General features: G+C 31.7%; 1 protein-coding gene across 1 annotated transcript in view; it reads left to right on the top strand.

The window, feature by feature from the left end:
- The window catches only part of LOC145328395 (uncharacterized), a 310864-nt gene that overhangs the window by 79614 nt on the left and 211842 nt on the right, over positions 1 to 19408 (top strand). Inside the window, exons 12-13 of the mRNA XM_080172033.1 lie at positions 5894 to 6009; positions 10226 to 10328. Coding sequence (XP_080028159.1) covers positions 5894 to 6009; positions 10226 to 10328 — 219 coding nt within the window. The remainder of the gene's footprint in view (positions 1 to 5893; positions 6010 to 10225; positions 10329 to 19408) is intronic.

Genomic DNA, 19408 nt, shown 5'->3' with positions numbered 1-19408 from the left:
ATTTGGGTCAGGTTAAGACTTTTTTAGCTGATTTTTAAAATTGTAGTAAAAGGTTGATTTCCCTGAGGCCAATGGGCGGCAGATGTGTTTTTGTATTTTTCATAGGGTAGCTGTATTAAAAATCTTAATGGACACACATATCAATATATAAATTTGACTCACAGCTTTTTAAATTTATATTATATTGCTAATGCCTATATTTCCTGATTTTTTAACTTTTTGTATGAAATAATTTCTCACAAGAAAAGGTCTCACTTATAGTCCATTTTGTTCACAAAATGTTACACTATCCCAAAAGCATTAAATGTACCTTTTTAAACCACTTTTTTAAATGAGGTGTTTTTTACATACAAGGTAGGTCTGTGTACATCCGTAACGGTTAGCTGCTTTGATTAATTTGGGCATGTTAGAAATGTTCTATCGCTTTAAACTTGATTGACATGGTGATTCCTGTAAAACTTTAATTTCGAAAGTATAGCAACCAATGGCGTCCACAGCAATCCAACAGGCGGTTGTTGAACCCCCCCCCCCCCCCCACACACACACACACCCTACTTCTGCACGCTACTGATTGCAACTCTATGCTCACATAAAGCATCCTTTGAATTTACAATGAATTTTGTTTAAACTTGTATATGTTGAATAATAAATGCATTTTAACTCTATATTTTAAATCTAGCGTCAATGCGTACAAAAATATCTTTATTTTGCGTAGGAATGCGTAAAAAAATTATTGGTTTCTCTTTAAACGATAGGAAAAACTTTGCATGCAATCTATAACATTAAAACAAGGACATGTATTTTACGTTAGAACGCAGTATAAAGATAAAATTGTTTTATATATTGTTTATGGGCGTAAAATGTGATGAATCAATCGGAAGTAGATAAAAAAATTATTATAAAACATTTTATTCTCCATTATATTGATGACACGAATATTTTTCTTCTGTTGTTAATGTTTTATAATCATAACTATTTGCTCCGCCCCTAGCCTGTAGGGAACGTCTGGGAGTAATGGAAAATAGCCTAAAACAACTCCAAGATATTTATTAGACATGAAAAACATGAAAATTATCCTAAAACTAGTTTAATGAGTAAGACTAAGCATACGGGCAAACATCAATATAGAGAAGGGACGCCTAAATGTTTTACTAAACTTTTTGTCAATAATTACCATTTTCATGTATTATAAAAACATTGGAATAGACCAACTAGAAGGCATAAAAATAACTAAAAATGTAGGGTTTTTTCTCACTTTTCCTCATAAGAAGAAAAGGTGTGTTTTTAAATTTATGTTCCTTTAAACCAACTAATATATATCATTGGATGCTGAATATACGTGGATATTATGTCAGGGGAAAAGTTGTTGTCAATTTAGGTTGCTATTTCCCTTTCTATTTATTGGTCAGTTCGTTCATCTAGTGGGAGGCGAGGGGATGGGTGAAAGGAGGTAATGGTGGTTTTTTTTTATCCCGCTACAAGTTTCACTTTTTTAGGGTTCATGATAATCTAGTGTAAGATCCAAGTAATAATAAATCTAATTGTATATGCACTTACCATTTAAAATAGGGTTGGGCAAGATATTCGGTCTGGCCGGTTATCCGGCCGGATATTCGGTCATTTTCAATATCCGGCCGGATACCGGATATTAAAACTATCTGGTTACATGATATCCGGCTGATTTTTGACGCCGGATATCCGGTTGTCCGGCCAGATATCCGGTAATTTGCCGGATATCGAACGTTGGCCAGATTTCTTACCGGAACCGGATATTCGGCATTAGAAATAAGCCGGATATCCGGTATCCGGCCCAACCCTAATTTTAAATATTATTTACTGCAGATATGTCAGTCGTGTGACATTACTAGCAAGAGTAAAGGGAATGTCTTTGCATAATTTGGACTTGGAAACAAATGCCGTGCAATCAAACGTCGAAAACTTCAACAACAAAAAAACTCAAGACTACCAATTCTATTAAAAACAATATTAAAATTGCTATTTATTTAAACATTTATTTTTTATAAGAACACTTTTTGTGGTCTGTTTTTGCCCGAGACTAAATACGTTGAATATGTAAAAATTCATACAAATTTGTGAATATTTAGATAGATTGGTTATTTCCTAAGAATATCTGTGAATTTTAAACGTAATTTTTGAGGGGATTATTCTAAAAACAAAAGAATATTATGTTATGGTAATTGTATTAGTAAAGGTTGCGAGACTGTAATAGAAGAAGGGGGAATTCCTTTTCCCAAAACAGGTGTAACTAATGTTCTATATGAACACATTAAAAACATCTAGACAAAGGTCGTGCAATGTAATGGATATGAATTTAAGAGCATATATTTTTATAATAAGTTGAGTCCAAACAGTAAAGTAAAACACAAGAGGGAGAAAGGTATTTTCCCATCACAATGTACTTTTGCCGACTCTCAAGTGGGTCATTAAAAATCAACCAATGGTGTCGGGGATATTGACATAGCCAAGTAGCAGACGAAAGGGAGGGAGGTAGTTATCTGTATATATATCTTAACCAATGAATTTAAAGCTATTTATTCGCGCATCTGACATTGTAGCGGATAGTTACATAATTAAATTCTTCGAACCAATTAATTCCTCAATAACAAGCTGTTGGTTTATTTACTGTTCTCTTACAATTAAAAAACAACAACAAACATTTTCCTTAACCCCTGTAGTTTCGCAATGGTTTGTATTTTTAAAGAATTCATAACAATTGAAATGCAAAAATAAATTGCTTTTGTCTTTAACTGTAAATAGGAAGCTTCTCTATAACTCATTCCCTTTAGATTGGTTTTCCTTGTTTAAAGATTAGTGTAAAGTAGGACGGAAATAGAACAACTAACGATAAATCAACCCCCCCCCCTTTCCACCCTCAATTATGACAAAAAATAGTACATTAAATTTATTAGAGGAAAAGTTTGAAAATTGTTACTAAAAGCTAACCAATGCCAGAACGAATTCAGATCTTATGATCGTTTGTGTTTATTTTTAGCTTTTTACCTATTTATTTATCTCTAAAAATACTTGTTATTATAAAATGTTTAGGGGATATAAAAGTTTTTTAAAAGCGAAGCTTTTCTATAATTAGGGTCGGTCTGTACGTCCGTCCGTCCATACGTCCGTCCGTCCGAGATAGATAGCTTTTATTCGTTAATTTAGGCATGTTAGAATTGTCCTATCGATTTCAAACTTTGCATGATGATTCCTGTAGTAGTTAGGTACGATTTAGAAAGCGTAGCAACTCTATAATCATTACCAGAATGTCCGTATGTCCATTTTAAACATGTTGATTTTTCTACTTTTTTAACAACAAATTTTTATGTGATCTAATTATCCGTTTGATCTGATTTTTGGTATATTGGTTCCTGGGACAACAAAGAACAAAAGTATAAGCAAAGCAACTCTATAATCAAGTCCTAAAAATGTAAGTATGTCCAAAACATTATCCTGTATCAAGCAGTTATTCAACAAATTTACTTACAATTTTGATTCGACTCTTTCGATACTTTTATATTCTGATTATTCAGTTCAGACACTAGACAAGTGTTAATGTCCGTTTGTCCTACCGTTTCAGTGCTTCGCTTTTATGGATGTTGTCATCCTTGTTTAAACAATACCTTTAATATCCTTTAATTAGCCCTTTATTTCCTCGGCTAAATGAGTGTTATTGTAGTACTGCAAGGAAATTTTTATTTTGGTAATTTTTGCAAAAATCTTTTAAATTAAGATTTGAAATCCGTGAAAATAGATTATAACAAGGATGACAACATCCATAAGTAGCGAAGCTTCAAAGTTATGAATAGATATAGGAAAAAAATACTAAATACATTTTACTTTATTATAAGGATTCTCATAGGTCCCGGGAAGGTTTATAACTATTTTTGGGGGAGGGTACCACCACCCTTCTAAGACAAATCACAATTTTACGCAGAGACTTGAACGCAACATAGATAGGTATCGCTGAGACTTAAACGTAACATAGAAAAGTTACGTATTATTTTTTTAAAAAATTAAATTGCCACTAGAGGCATCTAGGGGGCTTAGCCGCTAGTTAAAGGATATAGGATTAGCTGTGTATTTAAGGGAAGCTATATTGTAAGCACACACAAACAATAACATTCCTATATGATATATGCAATTCATAGTAAAGGTTTTTGGTTTAAGCAGACTGATATTCAATTTTTCTTTTACATAGAGAACTCAATTTTTCATTTTTCAAGATAAATTCTATGAAATTTATTTAATCTCAGATTACTGTTCTTACTAAAGAGACAACAATATGATATTCAGTGATTAATTGACAATTTACTGAAAACATTAAAAGTTTTTTATTATTATAAATTATTAATTTATAGCTGCTGCACTTGAATTGAAAATTTGACACTACGATAAAGCTTTAATGAATAAACTTTTTTTTGCAAAAAAGTTGCGGATTTTTTTGCAGATACTAAAATTGAAAATTTAGCTAATGAGTGCAAATTTTTGCTGGTAATTGAAATTGATTGGATTCTAAATTACATATTTGTGCCAGGTATCTAGTAATCTTTGTCTACTGTGTCCTATTTTTGCCTGTTTAAAAATTGCATTGGGAGTTGATTAAACTAGTCCCCAAAGTTGTATATTTACGGGTTATTTCGTTGGCTTTACAACTTTTGGGACTTAATGATTTTTGCTTGTTGGTTCATGAAGCTGAGTATCTTAACGTTTCAACCATTTTTTTTAGGTTTAGACTAGAAGTATTTTATTTTCTCTGTTTGGAAAATAAAATATTACTACCTATATTCCTGAGATGAATTATAAATTTGGAGGTTCACTCATTATAGTAATGTATTTTGTCTGATTCAAATTATATTAAGGAATAAATAGATAAGTAATCATAAGAATTTGATTATTTTCGTTATGGTATATTTTTAGTCTAACTCTAAAATCTTGTTTCCCCATCACCTTTCTTAACTTTTTTTTGTCTAATATCAAAACTCTTTTATTTAATGGAATTGTTTTTACATTATGTTTTCGAAACTGATTAATATACAGTAGATAACAGGCGGTTCTCAACCACACTGAAAATTTCTGTTTAGCATCGTACTTAAGACAATTTTCCACGAATAATAAAATAAAATCATGAGATTAATGCCAGTTTTATTAGACTGGTATTAATCTTTGAATTTTTCTTTTTAATATCCGTGGAAAGCCGTCTATAATACGATGCGATAAATAACTATTATATTATAAAAATTACTACTTTCATCTAATTTAACAATCCATTTTCCCCTGAATTACGGTAAAGCTATTAAACTCTGTTTTGTTTTTCTTTTTTTTGCACAATCTTTTGTTTCAGACAGTTTTTGCAATTATTGTTTTTTTCTGCTTTTTTTCAATCTTTTTAAGAAATAAAACGTAGCTCTTTTAAAAAAATGTTTTAGAAATAAAATAGATTCTGAAATCAGGTCCAGTCGTGTTATTTCTTTTAGGCATTTTAATTATTTCTTGAAATCTATTCCTTTTGTTTTTAAATGCGTCAGTTGATTTAGGAATATCATAATTGTCTTATCGATATCAAACTTTTGATGGTGTAACAATGAGGTACGGTTAAGATAGCTTAGCAACTCTACAATTGTTACCAGAAAGGCCGTACGTTCATTTTGAACCAGTTGTTTTTAACTTTTGTTACAACATTTTTTGTTTGATATATTTATCCTATTCATCTTTTTTTTGTTTTAAATAGCTTCATAGTTATACAAATTGAAATTAGAGAGAGAGAAAAAATATCATTTTGTTTGTATGTTAGTGAAATTACAATATGAAAATCACCAAACCTAGCTTTTAAAGAAGACGAAATTTTATTCAACAGTTAAATATTATTAAATTTCAGGTAAACTTGGACCAGCTGGTGGCCAGCTACCTGACCCGGCTGGGCGAGCTTGTGTGTCCGCTTGTGACCTGTGGTCCAGTCCTGTCCTGGTTGGAGATAGATAACAAGGGAAACAGGTCAGTAAAAGATGCCTCTAATGGCTCTCAAGGGGGAAGGTGGGTGTCTTTTTCAAGGGGCGATTTCTCCATCCCCCAAATTTATTACCTTCCCAGAACCTTTAAAAAGCTTTACTGTAAAGGAGAATCATATCGGTTCAGCGGTTATCGAGATCTTTCGTTACACACTCAAAGATAGACATCCTGTTACTTTTATATAAGGATAAGTTATTTAAGCTTCAAAAATGCGTATAAAAAGTTGTCATCTTGTAAAAAAAAACATTGGACAACATGAGACTTTGCTGTTATAGACTGATTCAACACATTGTAATTGTTTCTTTAAAATATAATTTGACTTTTCTGTCTTTCCGAACATGCCATGCTCTTTAAGTCAGAACATCACTTGCCTGCAGACTAGTGGCTGCGCACCTAGCATCTAGGGACTTATTAACTACTAGCGGCTTCGCCCCTAGCCTCTATTTTTAGTCTGGTTCTAATAATGTGTCTATCTATGATAGGCGGCTCAAGTTCGTACAAGGGACGTCCAAGCTTTCTATTTTGAGTGGGGTAAAATGAGGGGTTTCAAAGGTTTAAAGGGGATAATCTTATGTTTTTAAAAATTTTGAGGGCGGGTAGGGGGGTAGACAACCCTTTACCGCCACCCTTGTACGTCTATGGTTCTTATCTAACTTTTAGTTTTGCAAATCGCCATTGTTTGAATTCTATTTATTTACAGTCTTATTTAACTCTAATATGTACATATTGTTGTGGGGTTAAAGAACTTGTTAGTGTGTGTGTGGGCGTATGTGTGTGTGATTGTGTGTTTGTGAGTGTGTGAATGTGTGTGTGTGTGTGTGATAGAGATGCTACAATGCGAAATATTTTCTAATCAAGCATTTCCAGGGATAGGACAATTCGGATAAATAATTTCTCTTTCCACAATCTTTTTTGGGAGAGAAGCAGGTATCTAAAGGTATAAGTCAATGGCCGATAAATTGATGTACATCCCCCATAATTTTTCACAAAATTACCCCTTCTAGTTGATACGTTTCTACACTCATGGTTGTGCGAATGGGGCGTTTGTCCAAAATTATGGTATGGAGACCGCTCTTCTATGAGTACTACTAAAAACCTATTTTTACTGTAATACACATAGACATTCTCATCGTCGGTTCATCTATTTAGAATGCTTATCCCTCTATTCCCACAAGTATAATACGAATTTGGTTGAGCTGGTGGAAGCTCAACAAAAGACCCACGCGAAGTATTATATTGCTTTAATCTAAGAATAAATGGTTGGTTTTGATATTCGATCGGAATTATATAAGTATATTAAGTATTAAAGAAGGAAAATGTTTTTATAAAGTGTATTTACATTACAAGTGAATAAGTTAAGTAAAAATATTTATAGGATAAGTGTTAAAATCATAAGTAGTGTAGGACAGAAAAGTGCCCTAAGTCCCAAGCAGTGAATTGTGCTAAGTGTTAGAATTCTAACATAAGGCCTAAGCTCAATTCATGCTAAGTACCAAGGGTCCTAAATTTAAACTACAATGCATGCCAAACAACTAAGTCATTACCTTTTAAAGCCAGAAGAGAACTTGATGGTAGGAGAGTCAATAAATAACTAACTTATTTTAAGAGATACATGCTATAACATCAGCTTATAATAAGGATCTTAGTGTTTGTCTGTTCAATAAAGTGTCTGTATGTTAACTTGTGACGTAAATCAGGCATGGTTGTAGGCATACATACTTGTACTAATTGGTTACATGATTACTTTATCAATAAACTAAATGTCTTTAATAAACATATAATATTAAGGAATCACATTCAATTTACCATGAATAGGCTAGCGTTACCCATATATGGTGTTATATTGGTAAAGGTAGGCCTATGAATACATAAAAGGATACAAATAATGCCTTGGGCCTAGCTAAAGTAATTGTGTCTCATGCCTGAATGTTACTTGATAATTACAGAGGCACGTCAATCAAATATTTAGATTCTACTCTTATATAGTGTTAACTTTATATTGAACATAGATAGATAATCTGGGTGCGAAGCATTTCTGTAAAAGTCTTATATGTACGTTCAAAGAATTTGAAAATTGGGGATCGCATCTCCACTCAAATTAGACATGAACCAACCAATCAACATTCGATAGAAGTACCCAAAGTTTAATGAAACGATATAATAAAACTTTGAGGACTAGTGTAATAAACAGCACAATATCCCCTTTCTCCCTGAGAGATGGGTAACAAATGAATTAAACTACCATTGTACAATTACATTCCCTATCCACCCTGAGCATTATGTATACACTCAGTTTTTATAAACTAAAAAGTTTCTTTTTTGTCTCTCTGTTTAAAGTAATATGGATATTTACAAATTACATTGCTTACTTACCTCGGGCGGAGATGTTGTCCAACAATCCCGGATAACCAAGGGGAGCCAAATGTCTCCTTTTCTCTCAGGGGTATTAGGTTAAGTAACACCCAATCCTTTGATTGCACGACCTTTGTCTAAGAAGTCCTAACTGTGCATGGTAATGAGTTGGGCCTTTTTTGGTTCAAAGCATTTCCCCTATTAATGTCGCGCACCTGACATAGAAGCAGTAGGAACCATTTTTAACGTCTTTAGTTATGAGGCGGTGTTAAGTCGAGATTCGAACCTATCACCTCCCCGACGACGAGCGAGTGGGCTACGTGTTGAGGTCGGCATTGCTTTGGAACAGACGACAAAGTAAAGCGAAAAATTTTTCGCCAGTACATTTTTAAAAGTATGGATGTTTTTTTGGCAAATTGATTATTGTTGTTTTATTTTTACTTAATAGATTGGTAAAACAAGCATTAACTAATTATAAAATCAATTTAATTTTAAAAACTGTTGCATAACAAGATGAAGTATTGTTGATAAGTGAAATTGTTTATGATGTTAAAAATAACAATAAATATAAACATCTTATTTTTAAGCAGACTTGACATTGAAATTTAGATTTTTGATGGATTCAAGACTTCAATTTTAATGATTATTATTGTTAGACAACTTTTTCTTTTTAATGTTCACTAGCGGCTTCTCCCCAAAGGGTTTGATCAACCTAATTTTTCGTATTTTTGATTTAAGGCAAAAAATAAATAAAAAATTTGGGGGGTTGGGGGTGTCCCACCTCCCAAGAAAATAGTTATAAACCTTCCCTGGGACCTATGAAAAGCTACCCTGTAAAGGAGAACCTGATCGGTTCAGCGGTTAGCGAGATCCTTCGGTACAAACAAACAGACAGACAGACATCGTTCTACTTTGTATTATAGACTAGTGGCTACGTCCCTAGAAAATCTCTTTGGGAACTTAAGGTATTAGGAGGAAAAGTCCACCCTCACCTATTTTTAATTTGATTTCTAAAAGAAGATCTTTAAAAAAATTGAGGGGCATCTTTTAATGGGAGGGTAAAGATACCTATCTTCCCTAAAATAGTTTTAAAAAACCTTCACTGGACCTATAAGAAGCTTCACAGTAAATGAGAACTATATCGGTTCAGCTGTTAGGGAGATCCTTCTTTACAGGCTAAAAAAGCTTATTACTTTACTAGCGGCTACGCCCCTAGAGGCCTTTAGGGGCACTTGAGGAGGAACGAGTCAAATTTAATAACCCAATTTCTTACTTTAAATTTTTAAAGAAAAAGTAAAAAAAATTTGGGGGGGGCAAAAAAAAATTTTGGGGGGGGGTTGTCCCCCCCCCCTCATTTTTAATTTTAGTTTAAAAAATTTAAAAAAAAAAATTTGGGGGGGGGATTTTTCATTTTTTTGGGGGGTTGGGGGTGTCCCCCCCCCCCCAAAAAAAAATAGTTATAAACCTTCCTGGGACCTATGAGAAGCTACCCTGTTAAGGAGAACCCGATCGGTTCAGCGGTTAGCGAGATCCTTTGGTACAGACACACAGATACACAGACACACAGACATCCTGTTACTTTAGTATAAGGATATAATAGGATAATTATGCTGTTTTAATGAATCTAGAATATAAGTGAATATTATGACAAGGGAAAAATCGTCTTTAGTTTAGGTTTCTAACTCATGGAACTTATTTTATTTATTGGTCATTTCGTTTATCCAGTAGGAGAAGAGGGATTGTGGTAAAGGGTTATCGTTATTTTAGGCCGCTGCGTGTTTAACTTGATTAGTGTACATGAAAATCTGGTTTAACATCCAAGTAATAATATATCCATTTCTGTTTTTAGATACATCATCTCTGACGACAGTGACATAAATACGCCCGCGGTAGCCGCGGCTTACGCGGTCAAGAAGTATGTCAAACAGGCGCAGGATGAAATCAGCTTCCAGGTTAGTAAACATTTTCCAGTATGGCTACGAAACCGATCAATATCCGCTGGATTAGAACCGTTTCTCAACTATGCTGAAAAATAATGTATGAAATCGAATTATGGACAATTTTTCACAAAAAAATCAAATCACATATTAGTCACCTTGTTATTGGGCCCGTTTTCATAAAAAATAATATGATACGATACATCATTTTCCAGCATTGCTGTCTATAACACGATGCGATAAATAATTATTTTTCAAAGCAAAGCATTTCTATATTTATGAACAGTTGGTGCAACATTCCGGAACTAAAAGCTATAATCGTTAATTCAGAATTGTCCGTTTGATTTCAAACATGAAATTTTTAGCATTTATTTTCAAAACAAAAGTAGAATTTTGTAATTATAATTCCTATGACTATAAGGTTAAAAAATATTTATGATAGAAATAGATTTATATTTCAGAGATATATTTGTTATTTTTTTTTATTTTAACTTTTAATTTTATCTTTGTGTCATGACCGTATGCGGAGTTTTTAAATTCTATGGAGGCATCATTAAATAAAATATGTTACATATAAAGCAATATATAGAATAATAGGAAATAAAATTAACTATTAATTTAAGTATAATGAAGAAAAAAGTTATTGAAAAGACTAAATTTATTATCTCCTAATGAAGTATTTCCAAAACAAGGTTGACAACATAAGTAAAGATGTCCCTCAAAAACAATTTAAAATCGATTGAAATAAGAAATGTATACAGTATTGCTCCGCTCTGTTTAGAATCGGTTCTTAGTCATACTGAAAAATCATGTATAGCATCGATTTACAATTTTATATCAATATTTTTAAAAAATTTAGCCCGGATCTTCTTCTCTCGTAGCTAACAACACAGGTTTTAATCTGCGGAAAGCTGTCTATAATACGATGTGATACAGAAACGGTGAAACAAAAAAATCTTACTTTTGCTATTATGTAAATAATATTGTCTTTAATGCATGAACATACTGTGAAATGTTATCAAGTAAAGTTGGTTTCAAGGATTTTTTCATTCTGGATGTGACATCAGAAATATTACCCGCGTTTTTCCATAAATTCTTAACAAGTTTCGGCCATACTAGTGGCGTAACTAAAGACATTAAAATAATCCCTAACTGCTACTAAGTGCATTACATTTATATTAAGATAAGGTGTAGCACTTAGGCCTATTAGAAAGCGTAACTTAATGTCGTGCAACGGTAAGACTTTCAGACAAAAGTTGTGCTATTGAGAAAAAAGTAAGAAGCCACTGGTAATGTTATATTTAGGACATAAAAAGACCTTAAAACCAGCTGTTATAAATGATTTATTTTAATCAAAATAACATCTGTTGCCTTTTTTTCTATAAACAACAACTACTACTATGTTTAAATGGCTCTTTTATAGATAAACAAGGATGATAACGTCCAATAATAATAAGTACCGATATGGTTTTCCTTTACAATGTAGCTCCTCAGAGTTCCTTGGAAGGTTTTATAACTATTTTGGGGGAGGGTGCCACCACTCTCCCAAGAGAAATCACAAAAAAACGCAACATAGAAATTATTTCTCAAGTTATATATTTAAAATAAAATAAAAACATTTAAAGTGCCACTAGAGGCCTCTAGGGGGCGTAGCCGCTAGTGATATATAAACCACTAATTAAAGCAATGTGTATATTGATTTTTAAAATCCTTTAATTAACAAATAAAGGTTTAGTTATTCTCTTTATGATCGGACGTGTAGGTAATAACAAAATCATAGCTGCCTTTTTTTCAAGACGGCGTAAAATAAACTATCTACCTAATATTGTTTGTACTGTAAATATTTTGTTAATTTGTGTGTTACTGTTAAATAAAACAGGAAAGGTATTATCCATTGATTATTGTATATCAGACGAAATTCTAAATCAGTTCATATTTGAGGGATAAAAGGCATTGAGTGCACAGGGATTTTTTAGAAGTGACGGATAGTGAGCCTTGAAAGGTTTGCCTTTTGCAATCCTAACCATTTTCTTATTATAATGTACACATCTTTGAGCCATGACACTTGTACATCTTGTTTTTCTTATGTCATAAATACAACCAACACTGACAAAATTACTCACAATATTTTTGAGCTCATATCAAAAATATATTTAGCACAAGCATTTTTATATCTCTTATCTAAAAGTGATTTGGCATTTTTACATAAACTGAAATTCAGCCACAAACGAACATTTCTTTCATGAGGGAAAAAGTTACTTAAGAAGATGCTACAAAAGCAATAAATAAAAAATAAATATAAAATATGTTAAAATAATTATAGTACCTTACTTGGATTAAGAATAATTTTGTGAAAAACAGGACAGCAGAAAAATGGATGCAGAATATAATTGTTGTCGATTTAGGTTGCAATTTACCCTGTGATTTATTGGTTAGTTCGTTCATCCAGTAGTAGTGATGGGGATAGGGTAAAGAGGGTGGAAGGGGAAAACCATTATTTTAGCTCTCTGCGTGTTCCACTTTATTAGAGAACATGAAAAACTAGTGTAAGATCCAAGTAATGATATATTCATTGTAAAATAATAAAGATCAAGTAAGAATTATTGTATTTTAAAACTAATAATCACTCATCACCATAATAATGGCCTAAATCCTGTCATATTCTTAAGTAAAGAAAAGATTCCCTATAAGTTGTAGAATATTAGTTCCTCCCAAACACGAGATTTTAGAAGACACAATATGATAAAATAATTTTCCTTTATAAATCTCAAAGAGATTTATTATTACTTGTATCATGTACTCTAATATAGTGAAATGTGTATCTGGCTAAACTAAAGATTTCCTCCTCCCCATCCACTCCCTTTTCCTATCCCCTCCCCGCCTACTGGATAAACAAACTTACCAATAAATGATGTCCATGTTAGCAACCTAAATTGATGGCAATTTTTCCCCTGCCATAATATCCACGTATATTCTATATTCATTCATATCCCATTTCAAATTTATTTATAGCTTAAATCTTCATCAGTCCTGTTGTAAAATTCATATTTTGTAATATTTTTCCCTCTCCCTGTTTTCTGTTCCGGAAATATAAAAAATGTGTTATGTATCATAATTATACTTGTTCAAAAAAAGTTCGGGAAAAATTGCCAAAAAAAGGTTTTAGCATATTTGCATTTCTTAGCTGAAAATTCGGGTTTTTAATGTTATAATAAAAAGACAAGACAAAAAGGAGGATAGAGTGATTGTATCAATCACGTAATCATAGTAAAGTCTCTCTCATGGCAACGCCTCTTAAGGGGCGATTCGTCGTATTTTCAAAATGGCTTTTGATAGGTTATTTTAGGTTAGGTTAGGTTATATTAAGTAACGTGATTGCCCCGCAGGGTTAGAGCCCCCCGCAGGGGCTAGAAATAGGAGAAAAGCTACTGCGAAAATACGAAAAAAACGTCCCCTAAGGGGCGTTGCCACGAAAGAGACTATACCCAAAGTGTCTATATAGCTAACAGTTAAAAACATCATAGAAAAACAAGGATGACAACATCTATGAAAGAGAAGCTCTAAAATCAGGAGAAAGGACAACTATAACTTTGTAGACTCGTAGAGTGTTAGAATTTAATAAGCAGAGGATTAATTTGAAAGTTTAAACAAAATTGTACATGAATTGTAGTTTTGCACTATCCAATTGCTATAGGTAATAATATTAAAAATATAGCTTAATTGTAAAAACACAAATATGAATTCAGAACTATATGCTATCAGGAACATTGATAGATGTTCAGGTTTTTTCCAATATTATTTCAAAAGAAGGTGTATCAACTTTTTTGCTTTTTATTTAAGATAGCTAGTCGGTTCTTTTAGTAAGTAGTAGATGTAAAATTTTTCATAGATTTCAGATATGCAATCGTTTTTTTTGTAGACCTCTTATTTTTGAAGTAATTTAAGTTTTTTGAAAAAATAATTAGGTCGGTTTTAAGGTACTAAAATGCAACAAAATAAAAGAAGAAAATGGCCAGTATGAACAAAAATAGTAAGATCTTTAATTTGACACCTTACTTTTAAAATTCTGTTGAGTAATTATTGAAAAAATCTATTTTGTTAACCTCGGATTAATCAAAACTTTGAAATTAAAAATATCCTCTCACAGGCATAAAATGTAGGTGTTCATATATACTTTTAGAATGAGAAAAATAATACGAATCCATCCTAAGCAAAATTGAAAAACTTTTATAAAACTAAAATAAAAAATATAAGTTTATTTTAAGAATCATAATTTTCGGCTTTAAAGGGTTAGCTTGAATAAAACCTGAACAAAACCTAAACAAAAGACAATGCAATGTAGCAGATATTTTTTAAACACAAGAAACAATAATGTATTTTTAATTGCATTGTTTTGAAGTTTATAAACAGACTGATGCATATTTGTTCATAATTTTTTATTCTTTACATGTTCTGTAATATCACTATATTTATTGTAGTATCTATTGTATATATTGTATGAACGTTCTCCTTTTTTTTCGGCAATTCTATTGGTTAACTTTATAGGTTAAGCTTTGCGATTCGTCAATTTTCGCGATTTGTGATTGGCTAGTTTAGTAGTTACAATTCTTAAAATAAACTTTTTAATTTTTTTATTACAATTTTTTAAAACTTTTTCAATTTCGCTTAGAATGGATTCATAATATTTTTCTGATTCTAAAGGTATATATGAACCCATATTTTTTATGTCTGTTTGATAAAATATTTAGGTTTAAAGTTTTTATTAAACCGAGATTAAAAAAATTGATTTTTTCAATAATTACTCAACAGAATTTTAAAAGTAAGGTGTCAAATTAAAGATCTTACTATTTTTGTTCATACTGGCCATTTTCTTCTTTTATTTTGTTGCGTTTTAGTACCTTGAAACCGACTTAATTATTTTTTTTAAAAACTTAAATTACTTCAAAAATAAGAGGTCTACAAAAAAACCGATTGCATATCTGAATTCTATGAAAAATTTTACATCTACTACTTACTAAAAGAACCGGCTAGCTATCTTAAATAAAAAGCAAAAAAGTTGATACACCTTCTTTGGATATCCTTAGAGAACTAGAAAAAATCATAATCTTTAGTCCGTCGATCTGCAATTTTTATGTTTTTGAGCTTTACTATTTATGGATGTTGTCATTCTTGTATTATATTTTGTCCATCCTTTTATTTAGGGAATACATTACATGATGGAATTAAATGAAATATGTAAATAGTTAATTATTATTATCATATTATAGACAGCTTTCTGCTTAAATTAAAATGAAAAATTGTAAGATTAAACCAAAACAAAACTGGTAGGTATTAGTTTTTATGTATTTTAATATTCGTAGAAAATTGTCTGTAATACTATGCTCTTCAAGAATTTACAGTATGGCTGAAAACTGGTTCTAATCCAGCGGATATTTATCGGTTTTAAAGCCATGTTAGAATATTTATTCCTATCCCTGTAGAAACTCTACACAGAAAGGCATATTTCATTTTTACTAGCAAAGGCCTACACTCGAACATTTTACATTATTTTTAGTATATTCTTGAGGATTTTAGAATATCATTACCTATTATACAAAGTAGAACGATGTCTGTCTGTCTGAAGCTTAAGTTCTCGGTAACCGCTGAAACGATTGGGTTCTACTCTTCAGAGAACATACCTACTGGTCCTGTAATGATTTTTAGCTATTTTCTTTGGGTTGGACAAAAAACGGCTTTTTTTACACACGACGAACAAACGATTCTATATAGGAGGTGGACTTTCTAATATCTTTTGGGGCGAAGCTCCTGGTAATATAAAAAGAATACACTTTTAAATATTTGATTTTATTTCAGGTAAGAATGCAGATTTTATTGGAATCCTATGAAAGTTAGGTATACTGATATTACAGACAGATAAAAGATAGACGTTTCGAAACAATTAAAATCATTCCTGCTTTTGCTGTCATAAAATTATACCAGTAGAAATTTTTTTATTGTAATTTAATTAATTTAAAGCTTTTCTTGATGTTACATTGATGTTAAACAAAACTACACCTTATGTATATTACAATTAGTGGTTGAAACGTTTGTACACTCAACTTCCCGAAAGATATTAAGCCAACGAATAAGAAAACGTTATTATAAAACTTTAGGGTCTAGTGTAATAAAAAGCCCAATGTACCCTCCCTACCTGCCTAAGATACTTAAAAAATATGGAGATATTCTTGAGGATTTTATGCAAACTTTTAAAATGTTCATCTGAACATCTAGTGTAGATTTATTTCCACGACGTAAATATAAATTAATAGATAGATATATGTAGAGCAAAATTCATCACTATAGGTCCATGTTCGCTTTTTTATTACATTTTTTGCTGCGCCTCTTACTGTATTAAAATTCATATTTTTGAAGTAAAAAATGTGGAATATATGCTTCATCTCAGGGAGTAAGGGAGGGGACAATGGGCAATTAATTCAATTTAAGAGGGTTCGCTGAAAAGCAACGAAAACCAGATTTTTCAAGAAAATTTTACCAAAATTGTAAGGGGATCATGGTAACCTAATTTAGAACAAAATTAGTTCTAAGAAAAAAATCATTTACTTGAAAATTAAATTATCAACACATCACAATGTAGTAAACATTCTGTAATTAATCACTAGAAAAATCTTGTTTAAACCACCCTCAACCCTTCTAATATATTTATAACTGACCCCAAAATTCAAGCGGTTCTTAGATTATTTAATACATAAATACCACAGTAGAGTTTCTATAAATGAAACGACATTTTCTTGGGAAAAAATATTTGTTAAAACCAGCGATAAATAACAAACTTTTCTGTCTGCATATTCAAAACTAGCTCAGCTAGTTAGCGGGGCATTGATGCGCAAGTCCCCAAAATCAGTAAGAATCTGCTGTATTCGTGCACATTCCCTTTAAGCCAGTCCCCAAAGTCTGAGACTACTTAAAAATTGAATATTCGATCCATTGTCCCCTCCCTTACTCCCTGGCTTCATCTTCCTTTTACCTCCCCTCATCAACCCGTTATGATCTCTTTAAGAATATCTTGAATAAGACGCAAAAGAACAGGCTATCAATACAGCTGTTTTGAGATCTAATTGCACAGCATTTATATTCTTTAATGGTAAAGTTTTCACTTTGAATTTACTCACAAAAATGGAATTAAGATTTCTAGTAGAAGTTAAAATGAAGCTCTTATTTAATCTGGCAAAATCTTAATGTTTACACACAAAAGTTAATTTTAGGTATTTGTTCTTTACTTATGGTTATATATCTGTTAATTTTATTTAAATCTTCGGACGTTTTGTTTTCAAAATATTTGGCCCCGAATGTTCGAGTATAATTGTTTCACTTAGAGCCCAACTGAGTTTTCAATCAAGAAGTAAATATGACGGTCAAGTTTTTATAACAAGAATGAATTTGTTTGTAAGTGGGACAGTAACAACAATCTGATTAGTTTTAGACGTAAAAAGTAAATTATTTTGTTACACAGTAAGAAAGTCATAAATTTTAGGTTATTTTTGGTTTGTTGACATGTTATAGTTTTGATCTATATTATACTCGGGAGAAGTCATGAGTCAATACTTTATTGTTATAAGAGACAGCTCAAGGCCCTTGTTAAAGCGATAAATGAACAAACTAAGTAATCATAACAAAACATCATAAAACATAACACCTGCAAAGTCAAAGGCAAGCAAGTTGTTTTTGCATCAAAGACTTAATCTTTTTGATTACATAGCCTTTGTCTTTCATGAAGAAGTTCTCATTTTTTATTCAAAATATCAATTGTCTGACAAAGCAGCAGTACATATTATAATATTTGTACAATTTGCGGGAGTTCTACTCCTGTCCAAAAGTGAAAGTTGCTAAAAAACAATTTGTAAACAATTCTAACTATGAGTGGTAGTGAAAATGGTATTTTTACAATCTAGTTGGGTTTTTATTAGCTAAATATTATATACCAGCGTCTACGCCCCTAGAGAACCGTTACGGTTCAGTGGTAAGCAAGATCCTTCGGTACAGACAGACATAGACACAGACCATGTTACTTTCATATGAAGGATAAGTATAAGTAGATCCCTAACTTTAAATACTGTCTTATCATAGGTATTATTATGTAATAATTGAGTTACAGATTGGTATTTTCATAACTTATTTTCTGATAATTGAGCTTCATGCTTAAGAAAAATCTCTAAAAAATTAGTAGGTTGCATCATTAAAAATATTAATGATTAAAAAACATTAAAAATTTCAAATTGAAGTCGCACTTCTTAAAGTTCAGAAATAAAAGGTTTTAAAGATTTCAATAAAAAAGTTTTACTATATTTTACTGCTTCGACCCTAGCACCTATAATAATCTTAAAACACATAAGAAGCTTTCCTAAAAATTCAGTTAATTGGTCCCCTATTTCGCTTTAGGAAACCGGTGGATTAGAACCGGTTCTCATCAACACGAAAGAATTATGTCTAGCTTCGTATTTTATCCAGTTTTCTACGAATATAAAAATTTACAATCATATGATAAAACCAGTTATTTAATATTTTAGCCCGCTTTTGGCATCTTGGGGCTAAAAAAAACTTGTTTTAATCTTATAATTGTACACTTTATATCCGCGGAAAGCTTTTCATAATACGATGCGAGAAATAACTATTCTTTAGCATGATGCTTAAAAGAAATGCATTTCATATGATTGATGTTTATTAATTAAGCGATTTTTTTTACCTTTTACAATATCCCTTATATCTCTAAAAGTCTGACACCAAACTTTTTGTTTCTATTTTATTGGCCCCCTAGTGGGGCGAGAATGACTACTCCCCCCTGAGGGGCAAAAACGGCTACTTTAAAAATTCCCTTTCACTTAAACATTCATCCTTATGATAAAGTAACAGGATATCTGTCTGTCTGCCTGTCTGTCTGTACCGATGGATCTGCTAACCGCTGAACCGATATTGTTCTTTTTTATTGTCCATGGTAGGTCCTGGGAAGTTTTAAAACTATTTTGGGAAAGGGTACCACCACCCTCCCAAGATAAGTTACCTTTAGAAAAAATTGCCAATCCCCAAGAAAAAAGAAAAAA

This window comes from Acartia tonsa, chromosome 9, assembly GCF_053477335.1.
Source record: "Acartia tonsa isolate MP-2025a chromosome 9, ASM5347733v1, whole genome shotgun sequence".
Classification (NCBI taxonomy): domain Eukaryota; kingdom Metazoa; phylum Arthropoda; class Copepoda; order Calanoida; family Acartiidae; genus Acartia; species Acartia tonsa.
Note: the sequence above shows the minus strand (reverse complement) of the source record. Positions and strands in the feature narration are given on the sequence as shown.